This window comes from Cydia pomonella, chromosome 18 (genome assembly GCF_033807575.1).
Source record: "Cydia pomonella isolate Wapato2018A chromosome 18, ilCydPomo1, whole genome shotgun sequence".
Classification (NCBI taxonomy): domain Eukaryota; kingdom Metazoa; phylum Arthropoda; class Insecta; order Lepidoptera; family Tortricidae; genus Cydia; species Cydia pomonella.
Genome location: NC_084720.1, coordinates 6,723,566 through 6,747,745, shown reverse-complemented (window position 1 = coordinate 6,747,745; position 24,180 = coordinate 6,723,566). Strand labels below are relative to the sequence as shown.

Sequence of the window (24,180 nt, the reverse complement as noted above, 5' to 3'; positions counted from 1 at the left end):
TAGGTAGATAAATTAATTATTTATTTTAGATATAGATATATTCATTATATTAACTAGGTTTACCTATGTTTACCTAACTCTACAATCTCAGCACCAAACTAAGTGGAAAACGTGCTCATAAAATTTGTGTTAAGATAGCATAAGTGGATCTCTACGATTTTAAATACGTCAATCGAACAGTTAGCAGCAAACAACAACTTAAGGCCCCCCCATTCACACTCCTACGTTGCAGCCCGCCAGGCAGGACTGCGGAGCAGGATATAGCACACACTATACTGCTTAGCCGTCCATCACCAGAGGGCCTACCGCGAAAGACGAAAATGGAAATTTCGCTATCTGCCTCTCTGTCGCTCTTGCATATTTTAGTGATATAGGGGCAGATAAAGATATTACGCATATCTTTTTTCGCGTTAGGCCCTCGTGTCGGTGCTCTTGCAATTGCATATCGTGCTATTTCTAAAAAAATAAAAAAGCTATTTTGATTATTTTTGATCACATAAACAGCGGTTTCCTTTAAATATTTCAATAAAATCTGCTAAGCCCGTGGTTTTCATTGTAAACAAAATGCATGGGGACTGCAGTCCTGCGTCAACATTCACGGTCCAAATCGCCACATGACAAACCGATGACAATCCTGCACGGCCTGCCGCCTGCGAGTGCGGGCGGGGCTTGCAGGATTTGTAGGACCCAAGAGGTTTTACTTGGGTGATGCAGGACGCCACGCAGTCCGCGACCAGATACGTAATCCTACATAATGGGGCGGACCGCGAGGCGGACTGAATGGGGGGGCTTTAACACGTTTTATCCGCCCTTGAGATATTTATAACATGAATGTTGGGTATAATATCAGTTGTGTTCAGTTCATTTTAAACACTTGGCCAGACTGGCTGTATCTGCTCTGTCGGAATATAGACAAGTGTCTTACTAGTAAGCTACGACTTACAATAGGCATGTTCATGTCATCTATAAAGACCAGCAGCTTCTTCCCAACCGGCGGGCCGAACGTATCTTTAGTTCGTTTTTCTACCACCGACTCCAAATTCCGCTGTACATCCATGGACGAGGTTCGCGAGGAGAAGTTCATTTGCTGGATCAACTATTAATGTAAGGGTAAATGAAATGTTATTTATGAAACCTTGCTGTCAATATGCCCCAATACCACTCCACTTATCTTGCAATAAATCGCATTGCGCATGCGATTTTTGATACATTGTGGCATTTGATTGATCGATTGAATTCGTTGCATCTGCTTAGTCGGCAGTAAATCAAAATCGCCTGTGATTTGTTGCTAACTCCGTGGAGCCAAAAATGCCAAAAATGTGAATATTGTGCTACGTTAAGAGCCATCGACAATAAGGTGCCTTTAATATTATTCCCCTGTTCCTTTTTCTTTGAACTCGGCTGGACACGCTAGATATTAATTGTAATAATAATCAATATCACAAATCACAAAGGTTAGTAGAAGATATATTTTAAACAGGCTAAAGGCCCAATGCGTGGGTACCATGTGGGTAGATAAGGACAGTAATTTCTTGCCCCTACCACCCCCAATTATTTTGTAGATTTTCAAGCAGTGGCCGTGGCGGCGGCGTCAGTAGACAAAATAATAAAAAAACGCAGGTATGTTAAACCAAAACTATACTTACATATTTTTCAGGAGGCAGACCTCTCAAATAATTGCTAATGATGGCAGTTTTGGAAGTTCCCGTGTCACCGACGAGTAATACGGGCCTTTCTACCTATCGAGGGATACAAAAAATATTATATACTTAAGTCGACTTAATTAGAATAAGTTAATTGCGCAAAATAGTAGTCAAAAGGAAACGTACACTCTCCATAATTTTAATGAGCCACGTCATCCGTAAAGTATCAACAGTCGGGACCAGTATCCCCGAGAACCTCATCTCCCTGTCGTGGACGTACTCCGGAATTAGCCACTCCCACGCCTCCCAAGTCTGCGTGGTCAGCTCCAAGCAGTAATCGTACAATGTTGGGAAGCCCATGGGGAAATGTTCTAGAAAAGAAAACATCAAAATAGAATGCAAAACTAAAATAAAAAAAGCAAAAAGCCAACGACACGCGGTGTTCCCAGGCGGTCACCCATCCAAGTACTGACCGCGCCCGACGTTGCTTAACTTCGGTGATCGGACGAGAACCGGTGTATTCAACGTGGTATGGACGTTGGCGACATAAATTTCTAAATTTGTATTCGCTACTATCATAGTAATTTATTATGTAACAACTTACTAGTAGTGGCCTTCTTTTCAACACTATCTTCAACAAGCATCATCGGGCACGCTTTCTTGACATAATTGTCGAAGTCAAAGCGCCCGTCATCTACTATTGCGGCACCCAAGCTGTTGTACATGGACTGTAAATAAACGTTGGTCGTCAAAATCAAAGAGCTTACCGCGAAAGCTAGGCATAAAGGCAGGTTAATTTTGAGAGTTTATTTCCTAATCAAAAATAATTCCACACCGATTTCACGGCTGTCACGCCGCCGCCACCGGTCAAAAAACGATGATTTTGCCTTCGGCACATATGTCTATCACTAATGCAAGGATCTCCATAACTTTCGGTTGTGCACTCATGTCGCCATTCCTTGCGACCGTCGGTGCACCTTATTGGGTGCCTAGCTAAGATGTCAATCGTTCGCAACCAAATGATACGCTAATGCCACTGTCGCACTAATATGGAAGAGTGATGGAGAGACATTACGGTTTCGTTCTTTACGGCGCAAACGATTGGCATCTTGGCTAGGCCCTCTGGTTTACGATCGCCACTCGAGAACATTTTGCTGCAGCGATTATCGGTTTCATGCGTAATGTGCCTCAACCACTGAGGCTTGGCAATGACCTTGATGGTTCTCTTGGGGATCCCTTCATCTTCTTAATTGAATGAGAAAATTTCTCCTCATTTAAGGCAGGTGAGTCAGAGGCAAGTGTTTGTTAGGTGAAAGATCGTCCAGAAAAATTAAAATCGGTGGTTTATAAGCAAATGTGTAATAAACGACACTAATACCTATCTCGTTTCAGTCACCATCAGATACATTGGATCAGCCAATCAGAATATACCCCCTATTATCAAGGCGTTAAATTACATATGGCTTCTTTATTACCTAAGACATTTCACAATGAATTTGAAACGAAATATACTCTCCAGTTTGTGAACACTAATTTCAACATATCGTTCAACCGGGGGTGTAGCTCAGATGGTAGAGCGCTCGCTTAGCATGCGAGAGGTACGGGGATCGATACCCCGCACCTCCAATTCAGAAATGTAATTTTTGCGTTTATAAGTTTTTATGAATTAAAATATTAGAACAAAAAATTTACCTTAAGACTATATATTTTATAAAGAGCAAATTAATACATACCACCATAAAGACGCACTCGACGACAGATTTGTCCACTGGGTCATTAGCATTTTCTCTGTTTGGCAGCAGGCCACTTATCATGTAACAGAGTTGTACGACCTAAACGTAATTATTAATTAATCACACTATTAAAATACACTAATATCATAGCAACACGAAGTTATGACCTTTTGACATGAGCGCCATCTATCACTTACACGCTAAATTATAACAGCAATTAGCCTGTTACCATACATATTTTGTATTTAGCGCCATCTATCGCTGATTGTTTGAACTGCAACAACGGATTGCTAGTAACTTCTTCTGTAGAGAATACGACAACGATTGTTAATTATGTTGTCGTAGTATAGATGGCGTAAATGTTAAAATTTGTTTTATGTGATGTATAGTTTTGTTATCATGATACAGATGGCGCGAATATAAAATTTTATATACATATACATATAAAAAGCAAAACTTCATTTCATTAAATATTAAGAACACAATAACAACTTAAACTAATCAAAGGTATCCTCACACTTTATGTCCCTCTCTATCGCTCTTGTATATTCCAGCGATGGACAGGCAGATAAAGAAATTACGCGGTAAGCCTCTGAGGCTCTGATAAGGTTTTAAATTAAACACAATATACCTACCAGATTAAGTCCAGTTTGAGGCACAATGGTCTTCAAAGGCGTTTGCTGCTGTAGCCCAAACAGTCCAAACACTATGTAGTTTATGGCTCCAGCCACGTAGTGATCGAAGAGATCCTTTAGCTGATCGCGCTCTTCTTCGTTGTTGCGCCCACGAAGCCATCTTAAGAAATAAAAATCTTTAATATTCTTAATGCCCAGGAAACTTTATATCTCAATAATTTGCTAATTTTGCTATCATCTTATCCATTTTTATCATCACGCATATACGCTCTTAGCCAGTAGTGAATTAATGTCTCTAAAAAATAATTACATGTGTATCTTTTGATTATAAATTTAGCAAAAATGTTGCTAACGTCCATACCACGTTGAATACACTGGTTCTCGTCCGATCACCGAAGTTAAGCAACGTCGGGCGCGGTCAGTACCTACATGGATGGGAACACCGCGTGTTGTTGGCTTTTGCTTTTTCACTTTTTTTAAATCATTCTTAATATCAAAAAGAATTTGAAATAGGGGTGGATTGTTAAAGAAAATTTTGCAGCCACAGTAAATTTACTGCCATCTGCACATAATTGGCTTATTTTGCTTTTTCACTTTTTTTTAAAATCATTCTTAATATCAAAAAGAATTTGAAATAGAGGTGGATTGTCAAAGAAGATTTTGCAGCCACAGTAAATTTACTGCCATCTGCGCATAATTAAATTTTTTAGAACGCCATTTAACTTTGATCCTCATTCTTTCATTGATATGTGTTAAATTTGTTAAATATCAAAAAGTGGCGCCATCTAATAGATCAAAGGCCATGTACTGTGTGTGTACCTTTCCCAGTAGGGTTCATATCCAAGATTTTTAGGATCAACAAAGACCATTCCCGCCCTTGACACAGTGGCAGGGCTGGCATAATTTAAGTCTCCAACTTCAAAAAGCAGCGCGCAGTAGGAAGCCAGGCGTATTCGCTCGCCGTTGGCCAGGGTAAGTAGCTTGTTGTCGTCCATGACGGAGTTCATGTTTTCAATCCAGAGGGCGTCCACGTCACCATCGAAGAGCGAGTAGCGGCGCTCGCCTTCTTCTGCCGGTCTATTGGAAAAAATAAAATACGAATATATCTAGGAAAAAATTTAGGTACAAAAAGCGCTCTTTTTACTTATTTATTTATAAAGCAAATAATTTATTAGAGTTGACGAAACAAAGTTAAAAGCTAACCTGTTCATTTCACGGAAAATCTTAGAATACAGTCCATCCGTCCAATCTCTGGTCACGGGATCCAAGATTCCGTAAAGTTCTATTACGGAACAAGCCTGTAAAAAAGTACTAAATTAGAAAAGCATTCAATGCATCTATGATTTCAGATGCCTTGTGACTTAAATCGAAGACTTAGATTTGGCATTGATAGTGTAACCCAATAAAAAGGTGTTGCCCCTTACAGTTTACACTTAAGATGGCAGTTTTATCTCCTGTCACCGTGGCTGTCCCGTTCTTACAAATATGTAAATGCGAGAGTGATACAGGACACTCAGGACGCAACCATCCTCTGTGTTGGTTATCAATTCAGACATAGGAATCTGCGGGGCATAATTGTTTGACAAGTATCCCAGTTCCTGATGTATTAAAGACAAGACAACTTTATAATTTTACTCCCTTAATTTTAGACGCTTAATACCCGAAAATATGGAACAAATTCTGGTCGTTTACTTAACAATAGTAAATGGGACATATAGTAAAATTGTAAAATTGTCTTGTCTTGCCTTAAAAACGAAGAAGAGTACATTGAGTTATTATTTAATTATTATTTTTACTCTTAATAAAAACGTATTTTTACAAGCAAACCCTTGAGTGATCACTAGTATATAGAACTAGCATCGATAGTCGACTTTATCGATACAGGAACTCCCTACTTGTCAAAAAATTTTGCCCCTATGTCTGGTTATCATGGTTTCATTTGCCTACCTTAGGATTGAGAACTTGCAACTTGGTGGACAGCCCCATGTTGGTCTGAGCTTTGACCAACGTCTGTACGACTACGGTCTTGCCTCCGCCCGTGGGACCTACTATCATGCTGGAGTGACGCGTCATCATGGTCTCGTACAGCTGGATTACCTTGTCCACCTGGTCATAAATTGTTACATAAACATTGAAATCTGAGTTAGACATATCAGTAATAGCCGAGGTCACAACACATAGGTAGAGGTACTTCTCTAGGAGGTCTTATGCCATACTAATTTGAAGGGAGTTTTCATACACATAATGTGAAGTAGGTTGTGCATTTATCGTGGCCAGATCTTAGAATTGATCGTTTCATGATGTGGTAATCATTTCATGAAATGATGGGTTGGTTACATCATGAAAAATCAAACCTAACCTAACCATATCCTGAAGTGATAAATTCTAAAATTGTGAGCAAATTGGCTAAGATCGTCGGCTCTTTATCATTTGTTACCATGCCTGTCACGTTCTAACAAGTATGAAAGCGCGAAAGTGACGGGCTGACGGGCATAGCGACAAGTGATAAAAATGTAACCATGCCTGCACCGCTGGCCACGATAATTCATAAATTGGCTATGAGCGAAGTGCGTGGCGGGTCAATACAAACGAGAGCAATGCACGGATTGAGAGAAATTTAAAACTTTCGTGGGATGATGTCTTCATACTATTTGACACTTGTAACCTCACAGTCACAGTCGGCGTCACAGGCCGCGAGTATTAGGGATCTTATAAACGTGTCTCACACACCTGCACAGGCATGATAATGTATCCATCCTTCTCTAATACTTCAAGGACCACGGCATTGAACTCCGGATAGCCGACTCGCGGGCAGTCCACACCCGGGAACAGGTCCTTGATCAGGCCAAGGAACAAAGGTACGTCTTCGAAGACGAATTTGGGGTAGTTCATATCCCTGCAGGGAAATTCAAATCAAGTTACAACAGTCATACTGACGTCAAAAAAGCGTGTCAACCTTTTCTTTGTATTCTCTTTGTATTCTTACTCATTTCATTTCGTTGAATTTCATTTACCAGTTGTGTGGAAGAAAATATCGTGAGGGAAGCTACTTACGAGCACATTTGTGAAGGTATTATATGGTGCGATCAAGTCAGCGTAATGGGATAGCATGGAGACTATAGCATAAACCTCTTGTGAAAGTCTGATGTGACAATCAGTGTGACTTATATGTGTCGGCAGCCGATTGTAAGATCAAGCAGATACATTTGACGTGCCTCTAGCCCTCTACCCCGCAAAAATCGGCAGACTCTTTTGTACAGAAAATTACAGACAAGGCGGCACCAGTTCTTAAATCCTCCAAGGTTGACAGACGGCTTGATCCAAAGTTCCAAACGACCCTTATACGAAAAGAGTACCTTAGAGCGCGCATCAGCACCACGATCTCCGGCAGCCCGGCGCCCTCGCGCCGCATCTTCCCCGCCATCCGTAGCACGGCGGTCAAGGCGCGGAGCCCCCAGTCGTAGTGAGACTGCTTCGACAGCTGCTCCCGCGCTACTTTATAGAGCACTGTCATCTTCTTCGCCAGGACCTGGACGGAAGTTTTACCCTTTTATATGTGTATGGTAGTCAAAAATCGAGGGCAAAAAATTCTGGATTGTTCGGAATGGAAAAGAAAAATTGTTTACGAAAAAAAAAAAACAAAACAAGACACACAGACAAGAGGTTAGTAATGCTATTGTGTCTTCAAGGCATAAACCTATATAACAATTTTTAGGTGCTCTTTTTTGTCGGGCAGGATGCGCCTTCACCGAATCCGGCAGCTCCGTGCGCCCCGCGTATCCTGGGTTGATGTTGATAAAGATACCTTAGCAGTCAGGAACCCATCAGAGAACAGCGAGATCATGCAGATCATCTCTAAGTCGGGCAGGATGCACACCACGGGCCTGAACAGCGCCTTCACCGACTCCGGCAGCTCTGTGCGCCCCGCGTACCCTGGGTTCATGGTGATGAAGATGCCCACTTTGTTGTCCATCGCTATCTCTTGACCTTCGAACTAAAAGAAGATGTTTATTCAGACATAGGTCACACATAATTGTTGAAAAAGTGCTGTATTCGTGCTGAATAATTTTTTGCAATTATTGTAAGTATTCTATGTGAAATTCTATGTCATTTAGTAACATTTCTACGGTGTTTAATTTATTCATTTACTAGCGAACCGCCCCGGCTTCGCAAGGATATGTATTATACATATAAACCTGCCTCTTGAATTACTCTATCTATTAAAAAACGCATTTAAATCCGTTGCGTAGTTTTAAAGATCCAAGCATACATATTAGGGACAGACAGACAACGGAAAGCGTCTTTGTTTTATACTGCGTAGGGATTTTCTATGGGACCGTTCTAACCTATAAGATTCATTGAATGTACATGTAGTATTAGATGTGTAGTCTAAACCATTTATTTTTAGAACTTACGTTTGTAACAGGCTACGAAAAACCTCTAAGTATTAAAAAAACTGTCTACAAATGTTAAATTATGGATAGGAATAAACAATTATTATTAACGTCATAATTTCATAAGACAAATTCATTTCCAGAATTCGAAAGCTAAAGTAGATGGCGCTGCACCGCTCCGTAAATATTGTTTTATTAGAAGGTAATCATTAAGAGTCATTCATTATACCTATTGTAACATTCGAAAAGCAATATTAGAATATCTATAGGAATTACATATCTGTAACGTAATATCACAACACTTTATCACACAAACCATAGATAACATACAAAAAGTTCTAGAATTATCCATATCGGGGTCAACGCCCGCCGCCACCTTAGAATGACTAGTCTAGTCGCCTAGCGTGTAGCGAAGGAGACACACGGTTTAGACGTCTAAAATAACAAATTGCCAACAAAAATCAAAATGGACGACGCATTAATAGAAGCCGTGTTCAAAAGGGAGCCGCTGTGGAATCCAGACAACGAGCTTCACAAAAATGCAATTGTTTTGAAGAAATTGTGGGAGGAGGTCGCTTACGAATTGCAAAGAGACGGTTCGTAACGCATATTTAATCATTTGAGTGACGTGCAAATTGAAGGTCATGTACTGAAATATTGTCATTATTTTATACGTAATTCGTAACGTAAATTAGAAAATTATTTAAGTACTTAAGTACCTACCTACACTTAATTCAAGTCATAGGACGGGACGGCTCCTGTATATGTTTGGTTTTATACATGTATACCAAAAAAAAATGGGACTAAATAGGCACACTATTTATTTCAAAAGATTCTTACTGCATATACCTAAGTATATCTAAACGATATCAAATTTTCTTTTGCAGTCAAGACGATAAAATCAAGATGGAAAAATATGCGCGCATATTTCTTCAAAGAACACAAGAAAATTTCAGAAAAGCTTACAAACGTCGATGGTACGGACAATGCTTGTACTTCATGGCAATATTATGAGCCATTATTGTTTTTAAAACGTTCTTCAAATACAGAAGAGGAATCGAACTTCAGCGTGGATTATGAAGAGAATGCTTGTATGGTAGAAGAATTACCGCAGAATAAAATAATTCAAATACCCGATGATAATGATCAACTTTCGCAAATAAAAAAGAAGGTAAAGATTTTCGAGAACGAGAAAGATAAAAACCATGACTTGTTGTTTTTTGAGAGTCTTCTCCCATATATGAACAAAATTCCTATGATGCGAAAGCTAAGACTTAGATCTAAGATTCAAGATCTAATTTTAGCTGAACTCGAAGCTGTCGAAAATAATTAATTATTATTTTAGATAAAAGCTTTTGAAAAGTAACATTACTATTTCATATTTTTATTCAAACTTCTTGAATATTTTTGTAAATACATTATTTAAATACAATAAAAAGCGATAACTTTTTATTATTACTTGAGTGTTTCATTACAATGTCTTCATAGCAAAATCAAAGAGAAGCGAAATACATAAAAGAAATACGAATGTTAAAAAAAGCAAATAGCCAAAATAAATAAATGTTAAAAAAGGCTAAAAGCCAACGACACGCGGTGTTCCCAGGCGGTCACCCATCCAAGTACTGACCGCGCCCGACGTTGCTTAACTTCGGTGATCAGACGAGAACCGGTGTATTCAACGTGGTATGGACATTGGCGACAACGGAACTGAAATTTGTAATGGAGCTGTACTAATTCATGAGTATTATGAGTTTGGCTTCTATTCGAATGTTTATGTCATTATCATAAATAAAAACAAAACATTACACCAAAATAATTATTTTAGGTTAGAATTTCAACGCTGCAAAGTTGCGGAACAGTCCGTGTTTATGGAACCGTGCGCGTTAGAGGGTCTGCCATCTTGTGGCCTGAATCGGAGCCATAAACAAGTACATTTACACGTCACGTGTTTTCTTGTGCATAGTAGGTTCTGCCATCTTTTGGGCTACACCGGAACTATAAACGTCACATTTACGCGTCGCGCCAAAAATCTGACGGCTCCTGTGCTGCCTCCTACAGTTCATGTACGCTCCCTATTGTTATAATTTACCAAGAATCTCTTGTCAGTGAAACATACGAACATAGGCAGACCCTAACTTGTCGGTCGAAAAAGGCGCGGAATTCTAATTTTCTATGGGAGTTCAACCCTTTGCGCCTGGGTACATTTTTCGAATTTCTCGCCTTTTTCTACTGACAAGTTTGGGTTGACCACGCATAGTTAGATATACTCACCGTGAATCGTTTGAGCTTCATGAGTAATGCGCTCCTGATGCACTGCAGCTGCGTAGATATGACGGACAGCACCGAAATGTCGATCCTGCGTAGTAGATTGTGCAATAAGTTAAGGTTGATGCCCAGCTAGAGGGACAATGAAATTGTCAATTTGATCAAATATTAAATTGGCGTCAAGTCAATCTCTAGCGTCCACACCTAAATCTAGTGGCTCTGTGAGCTGTAGTTAAAAATAAAAATACTTCGTTGAGTCATCATCACCATTGAAATAAAAAAATGCCCCCAAAAGAGAATTCTAGGCGCATATCGGACACAATCTTACAGTCGAATCAAGTGGGACGGGAGCCAATTTTACCTACCTATAGAACTCGTCAATGCAGCCCCGAGCCCCGCACTGGGACAGCCCGGCCCGGATCTGGACCAAGGCGCGAAAGTCCATGCCCTCACCGCAGGTGATACACAATTGGATCCCCAGGGTTTAATCGCATTTGTATTATAGGCTGTGATAGGAAAACAATCGAATGACCTGTTAAATTCGTCGAAACATCCCCACGCGCCGCACTGGCACAGCCCGGCGAGGATCTGCCCCACGGCGCGGAAGTCCATGCCCTCGCCGCAGTTGGTTACCACGCAGAGGAGCCCTAGGGCTTTGGCAAGGTCCTTGGTCGTTTCTGTCTTTCCTGTGCCGGCGGGGCCTGGAAGGAAAACGGACTATGAATTGCTACATGGTCCTGCCTTTTTTCCTTCAAGGGATAGACATTCCTATATAGAATCAAAATATGTAATGTGCAGATGTTTGTGATGCGAAAGAAGATTGAATCACAGACTGTAAGTACCTGCAGGAGCACCGCCCAGTTGCATAGTGAGGGCCTGCGTGATGGTGAGGTAGATACGGTCCGTCAGCGGCGTGATCACGAGCCGACCGTTCAGCCCCATGTACTCGTAGCCGTACTCGAACACTCCTGAATGTATTAAAAGCGTAAGTAAAAAAACATGATAGAGACTCAAAAGTAGCCTCAACTCAAAGAACAAGAAGACCCAAGTTAAACTTGAGGTTGAAACCGACTAGTTTAATAAAGGCACAGCTGCACGCCGTAAGCTCGCGAAAGGCCTTCCTTGAGGCCGATTGTTTGTTATTACCTAGGAATATCAATGGATGTACGACTTTATATACAAGCAACATGTTCAACACATTCAACCCTTGTCTGTTTCTTATTAAGGATCCTGTTCGAATTTTCAGTCATCTTTTTGCATCTTCTTCGGGAACGATTTTTTTCTGCTCTATACAGCACAACCGAGGTTTGAACCCACAATTGTTGACCACCACACGCATTGAAAGGTTGAACACACCAGTGCACTGTCGGATCCACAGATTGTCGTCCCTCTTCAGCCAGTAAAACCGGAGCTGGCTCTCCCACTCGAACTCGGCTGCTTCCGTCACGTTGTCGCGCACGAAACTCTCTATGATGTCGCGCGCATGCACGTCGATGGTCGCTATTGTTCTGAACTTTAGCCGGTCGTTTGACGCCAAATCTGAGGATAACATATTGGGCTCAGGCTCGAGTTTGTACAAACAGCAACACTCTTAACTGTCCATGGGTGGAACGCATGCCTTTTGTAATAAGGTCCACCGATGGACAGTTACCAGTGTAGGCGATGGTACACAGTCAGTGCCATATATATCAGAGCGATCGAGTTAGCACCGTGGAATATACCTACAGGAATTTTGACGAGTTAAGAGACCACATAGGAATGTCCACGAAACAGGACATCGGACTCATGCAAAAAGGACAACAGAGGAAGGTAATGAAATATAACTGTGGACAAATTCGTCCTGAGCCATATATTAATGATTTGGGGTCATTTTGAAAAGACATTCAATTAGGTATAAGAAATATGTATAAGCAAACTAAAAAAAAATATTTTGCTTTCCGTCATCAATTTTGGAAAGGGCTTATTACTGCCATAAAAATGTATGTCTGGATAGTTTAAATACCGTATAACCAGGGTTTCGAGAGGGCGATTTTAACTATAGCAGCGAGTGCCAAGAAAAGTTTGATTCACCCGAATAATAACTGACCTTGTCTCACTTTCACAACCAGCCCATCAAGCTGCTCATTCTGCTGCTGCAGATGCTCCTTCATGGCCCTCTTGTTCCCTTTGCGGATGCGGATGAAGGTCTCCTCGGTCTCCGCCGTCCACCAAACACCGTTGGCTGCAAGACACACCATACCCTGGTACTCCAAAATCCATTCCGTCCTGTTGAGATGAATAAAATTGGTAAAAAAGTAAAGCAGTCTGTAAAGAAGGGGTTGGAAGGGGGGGGGAAGGGGACCCATTGCCTTACATATTACATATTTCGTAAAGACGAGGGTTACGGGCACTATGAAGTGAGCTAGTTCGTTAGTGCACAAATGGCGTTTACACATGTTCGTTGGTACACATGATCGTTCGGAGTTATATATGAACGGGCTCCAATATATATCTTTATTTTTGAGATCTCTTTATTTACCTAAGTATATGGGATCGTTTCGCGTATGGTCACTGTTATAAATATTTGTGGTCAATCCTCTAGCGCATACAGATATAGAAACCGTAGTTGTGGAGTATTCATCTAACTTTAAAGGCATTTATTATGTAACCAGGAATCTACAGAGTTACGCACTGTGCTCCCGCGCACGTTATGGCTGGGCAATAAACTCCCTCCTGAGGTTTTCTTACCAAACGAGAATGAGTACATTGGTTTAAAACTGCATAAGGGCCGATTATTTTTGTTATATAGTTTTTTTTTTGACTGATAAAATTTGATAAGTTTGTAGATCCCAAATTAATTGGGACGGTTAAAATGTGTGTAATTTTTCATTGAGTTAGGAAAATTCCATACATTTTCGTAAGTTAGAGGAAGATTTTTTAATGCAATTACGCTTATATTTTACAACATTGAGAAAATAAACAGAAGAAAAATCATTCCATAAGTGACATCGCTCCATATACCCCATATCAAGCGGGTTGTGTGCATTGTTTACCACCGACGCGACAACGTAAACCAAAGCTTATAAACGTACCTGGGAACGCGCCAGTTCCTCCCGTAGTAGAAGATGGCTTTCTTGGTGATGAACTTGTTGGTGCGCCGCATCTCGCAGAGCACGAGGTTCATCCAGTCCTCGACGCGGCCCTCAGTGTACACCACGCTACGGAACTCCATTATCTATAACGTTAAATACAAAATATCACCATGCATTTTCACCTTAATAGCTTTATAAATGTGAAAATACTCGTAACTGCTCCATACTGTACTTACACAAAAGGAAGAAAAAAGCCAGGCAATACCAAATAGAAGGTTGATATGTACTTAATTGCCTGTTACATTACCAACTAGAAGATTGATCCTATAGTTAGGTGGTTTTACGGAATGGAGATAGTTTGAGTCCCGAAGAAGAATTTTTTGTCAGGGAAATCATCATTCTACGCAGACAAAGTCGCGAGCAGAGCTAGTAGTTTATAATTTGCAATATAGGATTAGAATTTGTCTTCTTAGAATCCTTTTTCCGACATCGCTCTACACGACAACATTTCCATCTGCATCAGTAGTTTCTTCAGTAACTACCTGCATCGCACAGTTAAACCGTGGAATGAACTATCGCCGGCGGTATTACCGGACCAATACGACCTTCAAACCTTCAAAAAAAGAGCGTATTCCCATCTTAAAGTAATCCTTCCATCGTCAACCCTTCTGCTGTTGTTGGTGTCCATGGGCGATGGTAATTGCTTACCACCAGCAGGCGATTCATCTGCTCGTTTGCCTCCCATAAAAAAAAAACAGGGTACGGCGCGACGAAAAAGGTTATAAAATTGTTATTGTAAAAACCTCCTCTTCAGCAGATATCATCTTAGCAGCGACTGGTCGATTCGTGTGATCCACGTACAAGTCCAGAGCTTTAATATTGTCGAACATCTGAAACAATATTGTAAAATTTTTTGAATATATTCTGGAACTCCACAGAAGATAAATACTCAACGGAGTTTATCCATAATGATATTAGTGAGTTCGAAAATGCCGTAAATGGCTTAGAGAAAGAGGCTGGATGTGAATGCTTTGTTTGTTTTGCTTGACTTGTGGATAATTTTATTTTAGCGCTAATAATTATGGGAGCAATGTATGTAGGGATTATATTGTACCTTTTTCTTTTAATCTGAACTTTTATTAAAAGTACTACTAATAGTTTATAATAAGTAGACTTTTGCTGGGTCATCATCATCACAAAACAGTTCGTTTGGTCATAATCATACCACTCGGACCTATTAGTAGCCGGAGATTCCATAATTTGATTCAACATATTTTATAAACACATAAAATTCCACAAATAGTAAAAGTCTCATCTCAATGGCGGAATTAATGACAGAGTCACGTGAAAAATACTTCTTCGACGAAGCAAATATGTTTAGAAATACAGTACAGAGCCCCTACCTTGATCATGTGCTCCTGCACACAGGAGCACTCGCTGCTGCCGAGGATCGAGAGCAGCTCGTCGGTGGAGATGAAGAAGAACCTCGGGAATATCCGCCGCTTGGAGTCCAGGTAGTCGTTCAGCGACTTCTGGCATCTGAGCAATAGAATATAGTCCTCAAATATAGAGCCGCTTAGTGGGCATAGAAAAAGACTATATACGTCTAGTTTTCAAGTTGAGCCAGTTGGCTATATCTATTGTCTATCTATTGTATTAAAAACCGCAAACCGGACGCACCATGCAGAAAGGTTCAGAGTGCTATATAAGGTTTGTCACATTATCATCGCTAATATCGCTATAGTCCTAGGCAGATACACAATAGATTGCACCAATTAGCGGCAGCGTCTCCAGGTAGAGGCACGCGCCAATCTTATTGTTCATTATGAACCTACTGGCTAAAGCCATAGAATTCATGATTGATGTCACTGATCATCGTTCCAATCCTTTTTTTATTTTAGGGTGTTTTTTTGCGCCTCCGTTTTGCGGTTTCGAAAACCATAGTGAATAGATTCTCGGGACGAATCCAGTTAAAATTGTAGAGACTATTATAACAGGAGCGTGGAATCCTTCGCCTTACCATGGCTACCAGTATAATATGACACAGGGTTAACGGTTTAACCGATTACCCCCGGGTTAGTGGGATGGTGCAAGTGGCCCTAAGTCACAATTGATTCTAAGTGTCTTACTTTTGCAGCCCTAGTCCTAGATTAATAAACTCTTCTAGACGTCCTGCGATACAGCAGCAGTCCACGACATTCAGCCTCTTCGCAGTGTCCAGCATGATCTGTACATTAAGGAAAAAGAAAAAGGGGTGTAAATTTGACAAATAAAATTGAAAGCAATGGTCAATACCACTAGATTCCCAATTTCTATCTCTTGTAAGTATTTCATAAATAGCATTTCGCCGTTTACCATAGATTTAAGAGTGTCGAAATCGAACGCTCGAAATTCAAAAATCGGCTCCAGTTTGGACACGACAAGATTACCTAAATTGTGGCATTGGCATGACATTTCAAAATTTGCAAAGAGGGCCAAATCGAAAACCATTTCGGTAAATATGCTTCCCATATCTAACCACTCACATGCTTCATATTTTTCAGTGACCTCTATTATTATAATAAAACAAGGGTGACAGCTGGTAAATACAGTTACCAAAATAAGTAAGTTTTATTTCCATTAATTTCTTTTAAAAATGTAGAAAAGCGGCCAAGTGCGAGTCGGACTCGCCCATGAAGGGTTCCGTACCATTTATGACGTATAAAAAAAAAACTACTTACTAGATCTGGTTCAAACCAATTTTCGGTGGAAGTTTGCATGGTAATGTATATCATATATTTTTTTTAGATTTTTCATTCTATTATTTTAGAAGTTACAGGGGGGGGACACACATTTTTTCACTTTGGAAGTTTCTCTCGCGCAAACTATTCAGTTTAGAAAAAAATGATATTAGAAACCTAAATATCATTTTTGAAGACCTATCCAATAGATACCCCACACGTATGGGTTTGATGAAAAAAGATTTTTTGAGTTTCAGTTCTAAGTATGGGGAACCCCCAAAATTTATTGTTTTTTTCTATTTTTGTGTAAACATCATAATGCGGTTCATAGAACACATCTACTTACCAAGTTTGAACAGTATAGCTTTTATAGTTTCGGAAAAAAGTGGCTGTGACAGAATCGGACAGACAGACGGACATGACGAATCTATAAGGGTTCCGTTTTTTGCCATTTGGCTACGGAACCCTAAAAAGTGTAAACTGGACGGGTGACGTCATTAGTATGACTGTAAAAGATAAAATATTTTATGCATAAAATCTGAATTGTGTCCGGTTGTCACTGTCATAAATTTCAAATGTCACTGTCAGTTGTCACGTCTCTGTATTTTACGTTTCTCAGCGGGCTGTTTCTTTCAGTAAAATATTTATTCTTTTAGCTTTTCAGCCGTAGTGATGACATCATACTACACACGACCCTTTGAATTTGCTACTTCATATGGCCGATGGCCAAAGGGAGGGGGAGGGGCATACATATTAACTATATGTATGCCCCTTTTTGCTAGAGAGGGGGACAGCTGCCCCCCCTGGTCCCCTGACGCCCATGGATCGACTGAATTCAATTCAATTATAGTTTTATTCAATTATACAAAAAAAAACGTAAATATCTTAGTAGCAATATAAGAAAATTAAAGGTACCTACTCTTAGAAGTATTAGAACAAATCAAAATCAAATTATTTTCAGAAAATATTTTAATTTGTTTTTTATTTCAAGTAGAAACACTACTATATAAATTATAAACTGAAATAAATGTAAGAAAAAGTGACCAAGGCCTACAGTGACCCAGGCTGGAATCGAACCAGCGTCCTCTGCTTTCGCGGCAGGTTTTTCTTAGTATTATATGACATTTATTTCAGTTTATAAGAAAATTAAAGGTACACAGTTTAAGTGACTTTTAATGTTTTGGATAGGCGTGTACCTCGTGTACTCGTACAGTTAAGGTATTAAATATCGATACGGACAAAGTGCCAAAAAAATGTACACACTACCTTAACCTTATGTATGGGTAATAATAATAAGGTCGTGTATAGTATACATATTTTTGGCATTATGTCCGTGTCGATATTTAATACCTTGATTGCACATTTATCAAACGCTATCTGCTATGTCAACGTATTATGGTGACGGCAAGGTTATCTGCTTATAGCACTGGCGAGTAAATATAGACCCACGTGGGGATTTCGCGCCGCGATAAATAGCTTACCCAATTTCATGGAAGATGTCGCTGTTCTGTCCGCGACGAATCCTACTTCGCGGTGTTAAAATTTTTCTCGGATTCATGACGCTCTTTGGCGCGCGATTTTGTGTTAAGACCTTACTTCATAGGATCATTTCTATAGTAAGCTCTTCACCAGGCTATCACAATACGTGAGCTAACCCCATCCACGAAGATGAGATGTGGCGCGGTGCCCTGAGCGTGAGACAGGCAATGACCGTTTGGTCTTTAGCCATCGATGATCGTTCACCTTTCTCTTCGGAGGAAGGCGTGGGGTACTGTCGCTGTCTGAGTGGCTGGTTATTAACACCTTTAAACTATTGACTTAAATTTATTTCTTTCTTAAATATTACCTGGTAGGTTCTTAATATATATTATATCACAAGGAAATTGAGACATGAAGTGTACAGACACGGATAGGTATTATTTGTTGAGCTTATTTAGGATACAAGCTGATTTGGTTGAATACATTTATGAAATGGCCAATGTAAAGAAAACCTTAAATAGCACAAAGTCCGTGACTGTACCGTTTATGATTTAAACAAATGGGAATTCCTTGTTCTTAGTTATGTTTGATAAAAATCGATCCAGCAATTTCCAAAATAAAACAAGGCATTTTTGCGGAAGGGGTTTAAAAAAAAATTGATTACTTATCGCATATTTTATGATTTCGTTTTGTTTTTGTTACTTTTTAGTACAATGTAATTGCTACAATACCAGTCGAAATGCCTTTTTGTTCGAAATAAAATGTCAATTGCATACAATTTTGACATATCTCGCATATTAGTTTGCATCGAATGATACGGAAATAGGCCCCCCGACTCTAGTTTGTCTCTGAATTTAAAAAAAAAAACTACATGCGTAGAAAAAGTTTTCTTTTACCGCCATTTGACGTACAGTTTATCTTTTAATTAATTTTAAGTATAAAAAGAATATGTTTTATTGTTTTTAAGGTAACTTTATAGCAAAAATTTCGTGTAAAATACTTCAGTGACGCCACCACATATCCGCGAGTTCCGCCACGAGACTGTAATTTGGGTTAGTGAATATTTCATAGAAAGTTTATAATATGTGTGTAGATAAAATAGTGTATGTTGTACATAATTAGGCATTAAAACACTCGTGTGATCGTTTTAAGAAACTCACTTTGTTCGTTTCTTAAACCCACACTCGTCTATTTTAACGCCTTTTATTATGTAGCAGTCACATAAACTACTATTATTACCCATTCATTTTTAATTAATAGGAAAAAGTGAGGGGACATCTCTATGAAAAATGCATGGACAACTGACTACACGATGTGCTATAAAAATAATTCACCTTCCTAAACGCCTTGTCAATGTCGTCAAACTTCTTCGCTTCCTCTGGTAGTTGTTGCCTGATGTCCCCCCCAACGAAGATGCCCTCCAGGTAGAGCCACTTGCGCTGCGTGGCCATCCATTCCTCTATCACCTCGGAGATGGTGGACAGCCGCCGCTCCCAAGTGTGTACTATTGAGAGGAATGGACCAATGAATCTGTAAAATAAAATAAAAAGTATAAATAGTTTAACTATCAAGATACACACCATTAAATTATAGAAACAAGTCCCGTTTTAAAACTCAATACGCTATAAAGTCCCGTTTTTATAATTTAATGATGTGAAAAATCGTGAAAGTTTAAAGCTGTTTTACCAAGATACATTTATTTACTGTGTTTGATAAATATGCATAAATATCTGAACTATGTCTATCCCTCAGTCGGGCCAAGCTAACATGCATGGGGTTTATAATGACGAAGTATGGCAGTGACATCATAAAAGTTAAATTTCTATATTTCTTAGTTGTATCTAACACGGTGCAGAGCTCGCTTAGACGGACTCGGAGTTGGAACGCAGAGCTAATTTTCTAATTTCGATCTGTGAGTGTGATTCTTTAAAGATATCCGACAACCGAATGAGAAATATTTATAAAAATTTCAAGCATCTTTTTTTCTTGACAATGTAATCTGAATTAAAACTCTTTACACTAACAAGGTTTAAACACGTGAAACTATCTAGGGTAACTAGCGCCATCTAGTTTTAATTAAGAATATAAGACAATAACAACAAAAAAAATTAAAACCCGAATTTAATCTACAAAATATATTATTTTTGGAAGAACATTTTATATTCAAAATAGCATTCCCAGCGTAGATTAGTATAAGCGGAAACTTACGCGGGCACTTTTTACTTATAACAATGGGTTACTCGCGCCATCTATTTTCAATCAATGATACCAATGCTCAGCGCAATGCGGTCTAAATATGAGACTAATGCTCAGGATTTATTTTGGTCAGAAAATTGTAAGCGTACACTTTTTATAGAAAAAAATCTCACTGTACTAATAGTACTCAATATTGATACTTTCCCTAAAAGCAATTTAGAACATGTAATTTTAAGGCAGTGTAACAACACTCTTAATCTTTGTCTAATATCTTGTCTAGTATATAATGATAACACTTTATTATCTTTTTCTTACTTAAATAAACCGCAAAAGGATATGTATCATGCCATAAAGTCCTCAAAACTAAGGACTACTAGCGCCATCTAGTTTCAAGCTTGGTTAAATAGCGCGAGCTACTGAGCTTTAGGCTGCGTTTCCACCAGATATTTGCGAGGATGCGTTTGTCATGAATCAATAGAAGCGGTTTATTTATCTATCCTCGCTCAGTGCAGCTATAGTGGAAACAGCTTAGCGGAGCGAGGCTTTTGTACATACAAAGCAAGTGATGGATGTGTTTTTATACATACAAAGCAAGTGACGCTTTAACCCTGTTATGGTGCCTTGGATATATATGTCTTTCAAAATGAATAGGGGTTTTCATAATACATTTTTTGATAAAGACATTTTCTTCGAAAATATCCGCTCCGAAAGAAAAAAAATGTATCCCTCCTTTAACTTTGAACCGCGGATCCAAAAATTGTGAAAAATACCCTGCAAGTAAAGCTTAGTAAATATTTTCAATGAAAACTATGGCGGACATGATCGGTTGAGCCGTTTTTGAGTTTTTCCAAAAAGTCTTCCATTGCTGCAATGGTCCACCCTATTGCTTGTTATACATATGATACCGCCTAATAGACCCACTTCAAGGCGGCCCATTGTGACAAGCGGGTAACTACGGAACGCTACACTGAGCGGGGCCCAACATGCTCTTAACCGCTTTTTTAACCATAAAGTATTAAGTACTACCGCAGATTTCAGGTTGGACCCTACTCACGCCTAACGGGGACTCCGTCCCGGGTTTGATTTTGGAGTTTTCCTTCTCCTAGATAAGTTGCAACCCAATGCTTAATAGAGGCTTATCTCCCCTGTGACGAACCCTGCAGCCAACCTGGCTCCACACGTATTGGCTTGCCTTTCCTGTGGGTCCGGCCAGTGAGGTCGAGAGGGTGGCGCAGGTGCTGGGCATCCCTGCGTTTTCCTTAACTCCGTCCCAGGCGGGGTTATGTCTCTAGACATTGCACCATAGATCGTCTGAAATAGACGCTAAGGCCAGTAGTATTAAGTACTACGTCGAACATTTTCTATTTAAGAAACATACGAACATTCTATATATATACTATTTCATATGGGCAGTGCCTATTTTATAGTAAAAAAAAAAACAAACTATAGTCGACTTACTGTGAAGCAGCCATGCTCTGCAGCGACATGGAATCATCATCAACTTTGACTATAATTTCATCGCAAGGGTTGAGCGTGTAACCGCGATCCTCGCCCCGGTTCCAATGGCGCGCTACCGTGAACTGAATGTTGGCCCACGTTTCTTGCACGTCCTTCACTCCGCGTTCTATGGCCAACTCCTGTAAATAAAAGACGCGATATGAATAAAATAGATACCGGAGCGGTATTATGGTCGCATTTCTAACTCCTGTAATGTCATGCGTCACTTTCACCCATATATACTTGTTAGAACGCGACAGGCATGGTGACAAATGGTAAAGGGCCGACCATCTTAGCCCTACTGGTTAAGGAAATATGGCCACTTTTTGTTTTAATTTCTGTGGTGCTATAAACTACCTACTTATATTTCTAAGCGAAAACGCCTGGATGATTTTTCTGATAAAAATACAGTCTGAATAAGAGCTACGTGAAATTTTGAGCATAAGTATTAGGAAAGGGAGTATGTGTGCTGCGCAAAGCGTGGATTTGTGGAGAAATGAGACTACCCCACAATTTCTGGTCATGCACCGTATAATACTTGTCTTTCATAATCGGCCCAGCCACCAGCCAGACATATTAGGACATGTTAGGACATTTATCACGATTTATAACTTCCATAATCGAATTTAAACTGTCGTGAGTCATCATACTATAACTTTAAACTAATTTTACGGTTTAAACATACGGGTCAACATGTCGTGGAACGCAAGTGACTAGAAATACTTGCGTGAAACCACATTTAACGTCTATACCATACACGCACGTATGTAATCAGTACCTATACGTTTTTTCGCTTAAATACCCAGTGTTTAGTTTTAAGTTTAATACAATTTTCAAACAAATTTCAATTTTATTTTTCGGAAACTTTCTTTCCACATACAAAAACGTATGAAGTCTTTGAAACTATCCCATGTGTAAAATTTCGCAATTTTGGAAAGCACCTCTGGGCACGTTAATAACTATTATTTATTTATTTATTTTAAACTTTATTGCACATAAAAAAGAGTACAACAGGCGGACTTAATGCCAATAGGCATTCTCTACCAGTCAACCATAAGGCAAAACAGAGAAACTTCAAGGTGGGTGCAGTGAGAATTAAACAAACAAAAAAACCGTAAATTTTAAGCGAAATAAAATTTCTAAATAAATACTATAGTATGTTTCATTATACCTTATGACTATGAGTACATAAATATATACATATATATGGATAAACAAGGATAGATACATATACATACAATTGCACGTGCGTTATGGGTTACTTACCGACTAATTCCCACTACGCCTGCCTTAGCAGGTGGTTATAAAGCAAACGTTTAAAAGTTAACTTGCTTGGAGCCTGTCTGATCGCCAGAGGGAGCGAATTCCAAAGACGGATTGCTTGTACGGTGAAGGAAGAAGAGAGAAAACCACTATGGTGAGGGATTACCGAGAGTTTAAGAGAGCGGGAGGAACGTAGTTCACAACCCGGGAGAGGGGTTACAAAGCTAAATCTACATTTTAGGTAACTGGGAGCAGAAGGCTCGAACAGTATTGAAAAAAGCAAACAAAGAATTCTGAGAGTCCTACGCTGACGAATAGGGAGCCAGTTAAGCTGGCGACGGTAATGAGATATGTGGTCGTACTTGCGCAGACCGAAGATAAAACGTATGCCATTATTGAGCAAGCGATCGAGCCTGTTAAGTGAATTCTGAGAGATGTTCGTTGTGCACACATCAGCGTAATCAATGATCGGTAGTATTAGTGCCTGTACAAGTAATTTTTTGGTGGATACTGGGAGAAAGTTTTTTAAGGGATAGAGAGAGCGTAAAGTACCAGTGACCTTTCGACTTACCTCCGAAAGTTGCCCGTCCCAAGATAGATGCCTGTCGATTATAATACCGAGATCCTTAACCTGGCTTGAGACAGGTATTGTGGAACCATTAAACATTATCGGTGTTACAGAAGCGGTGTCCAGATTCATGAGTTGACGCGGGCTCCCCACAATGATGGCCTGACACTTAGATGGATTTACAGATATGCCAAAGTGATTTGACCAATCAGCTACGTAGTTCAGGTCATCATTGATGGCTGCTATTGCAGAGTTGATGTCTATAATATCAGCTTGGGTGTACAACTGCAAATCATCTGCATACAAATGGTGAGCGCCCTTGATTCCCGAGGTAATGTGGTTGATGAAAACCGAAAATAGAAGAGGAGAGAGGATGCCACCTTGCGGTACCCCGGCATTCAAATCACACCACCCCAAGAAGCATTGACCAGCACGCACAGCCTGAGTTCTGTTGGTGAGATATGATGCGAACCACGCAGACGCAGCCGAAGAGATCCCAAGATGAGAAAGGGTAGCGAGAAGTAGGTCGTGATCGACTGCATTGAAAGCGTTGGAGAAGTCAATAAGTACCAGTACCGTGACTTTTGAGGATTCCATGCCAACCCTGATATCCTCCGTGACTTTCAGAAGCGCAGTACTGGTACTATGTCCTGTACGAAAACCGGACTGGTAAATAGACAACATGGAATTAGAATAAATAAATTTAGAGAACTGGT

At 39.8% G+C, this 24,180-nt stretch overlaps 1 protein-coding gene, 4 non-coding genes and 1 pseudogene across 5 annotated transcripts in view; 3 read left to right on the top strand and 3 right to left on the bottom strand.

Annotated features, from left to right (window-relative positions):
- The window catches only part of LOC133527985 (dynein axonemal heavy chain 10), an 80,417-nt gene that overhangs the window by 29,774 nt on the left and 26,463 nt on the right, over positions 1-24,180 (bottom strand). Inside the window, exons 37-59 of the mRNA XM_061865219.1 lie at positions 21,595-21,773; positions 19,275-19,470; positions 15,871-15,968; positions 15,145-15,280; positions 14,545-14,631; positions 13,742-13,884; positions 12,757-12,935; positions 12,027-12,209; positions 11,513-11,638; positions 11,203-11,371; positions 10,677-10,761; positions 7,817-8,005; positions 7,368-7,540; positions 6,742-6,907; positions 5,959-6,117; positions 5,215-5,309; positions 4,831-5,088; positions 4,012-4,171; positions 3,377-3,475; positions 2,248-2,371; positions 1,830-2,014; positions 1,647-1,739; positions 944-1,096 (exon numbers count right to left, since the gene is read on the bottom strand). Coding sequence (XP_061721203.1) covers positions 944-1,096; positions 1,647-1,739; positions 1,830-2,014; positions 2,248-2,371; positions 3,377-3,475; positions 4,012-4,171; positions 4,831-5,088; positions 5,215-5,309; positions 5,959-6,117; positions 6,742-6,907; positions 7,368-7,540; positions 7,817-8,005; positions 10,677-10,761; positions 11,203-11,371; positions 11,513-11,638; positions 12,027-12,209; positions 12,757-12,935; positions 13,742-13,884; positions 14,545-14,631; positions 15,145-15,280; positions 15,871-15,968; positions 19,275-19,470; positions 21,595-21,773 — 3,435 coding nt within the window. The remainder of the gene's footprint in view (positions 1-943; positions 1,097-1,646; positions 1,740-1,829; positions 2,015-2,247; positions 2,372-3,376; positions 3,476-4,011; positions 4,172-4,830; positions 5,089-5,214; positions 5,310-5,958; positions 6,118-6,741; positions 6,908-7,367; positions 7,541-7,816; positions 8,006-10,676; positions 10,762-11,202; positions 11,372-11,512; positions 11,639-12,026; positions 12,210-12,756; positions 12,936-13,741; positions 13,885-14,544; positions 14,632-15,144; positions 15,281-15,870; positions 15,969-19,274; positions 19,471-21,594; positions 21,774-24,180) is intronic.
- Positions 2,068-2,186, bottom strand: LOC133528024 (5S ribosomal RNA). Its single transcript, XR_009800941.1, has one exon. It is a non-coding gene; the product is annotated as a 5S ribosomal RNA (ribosomal RNA).
- Positions 3,197-3,269, top strand: Trnaa-agc (transfer RNA alanine (anticodon AGC)). The gene has a single exon. It is a non-coding gene; the product is annotated as a tRNA-Ala (tRNA).
- On the top strand, positions 4,359-4,469 carry LOC133528018 (5S ribosomal RNA; annotated as a pseudogene).
- LOC133528025 (5S ribosomal RNA) lies at positions 9,984-10,102 on the bottom strand. Its single transcript, XR_009800942.1, has one exon. It is a non-coding gene; the product is annotated as a 5S ribosomal RNA (ribosomal RNA).
- LOC133528019 (small nucleolar RNA U3) lies at positions 18,048-18,251 on the top strand. The gene has a single exon (XR_009800936.1). It is a non-coding gene; the product is annotated as a small nucleolar RNA U3 (small nucleolar RNA).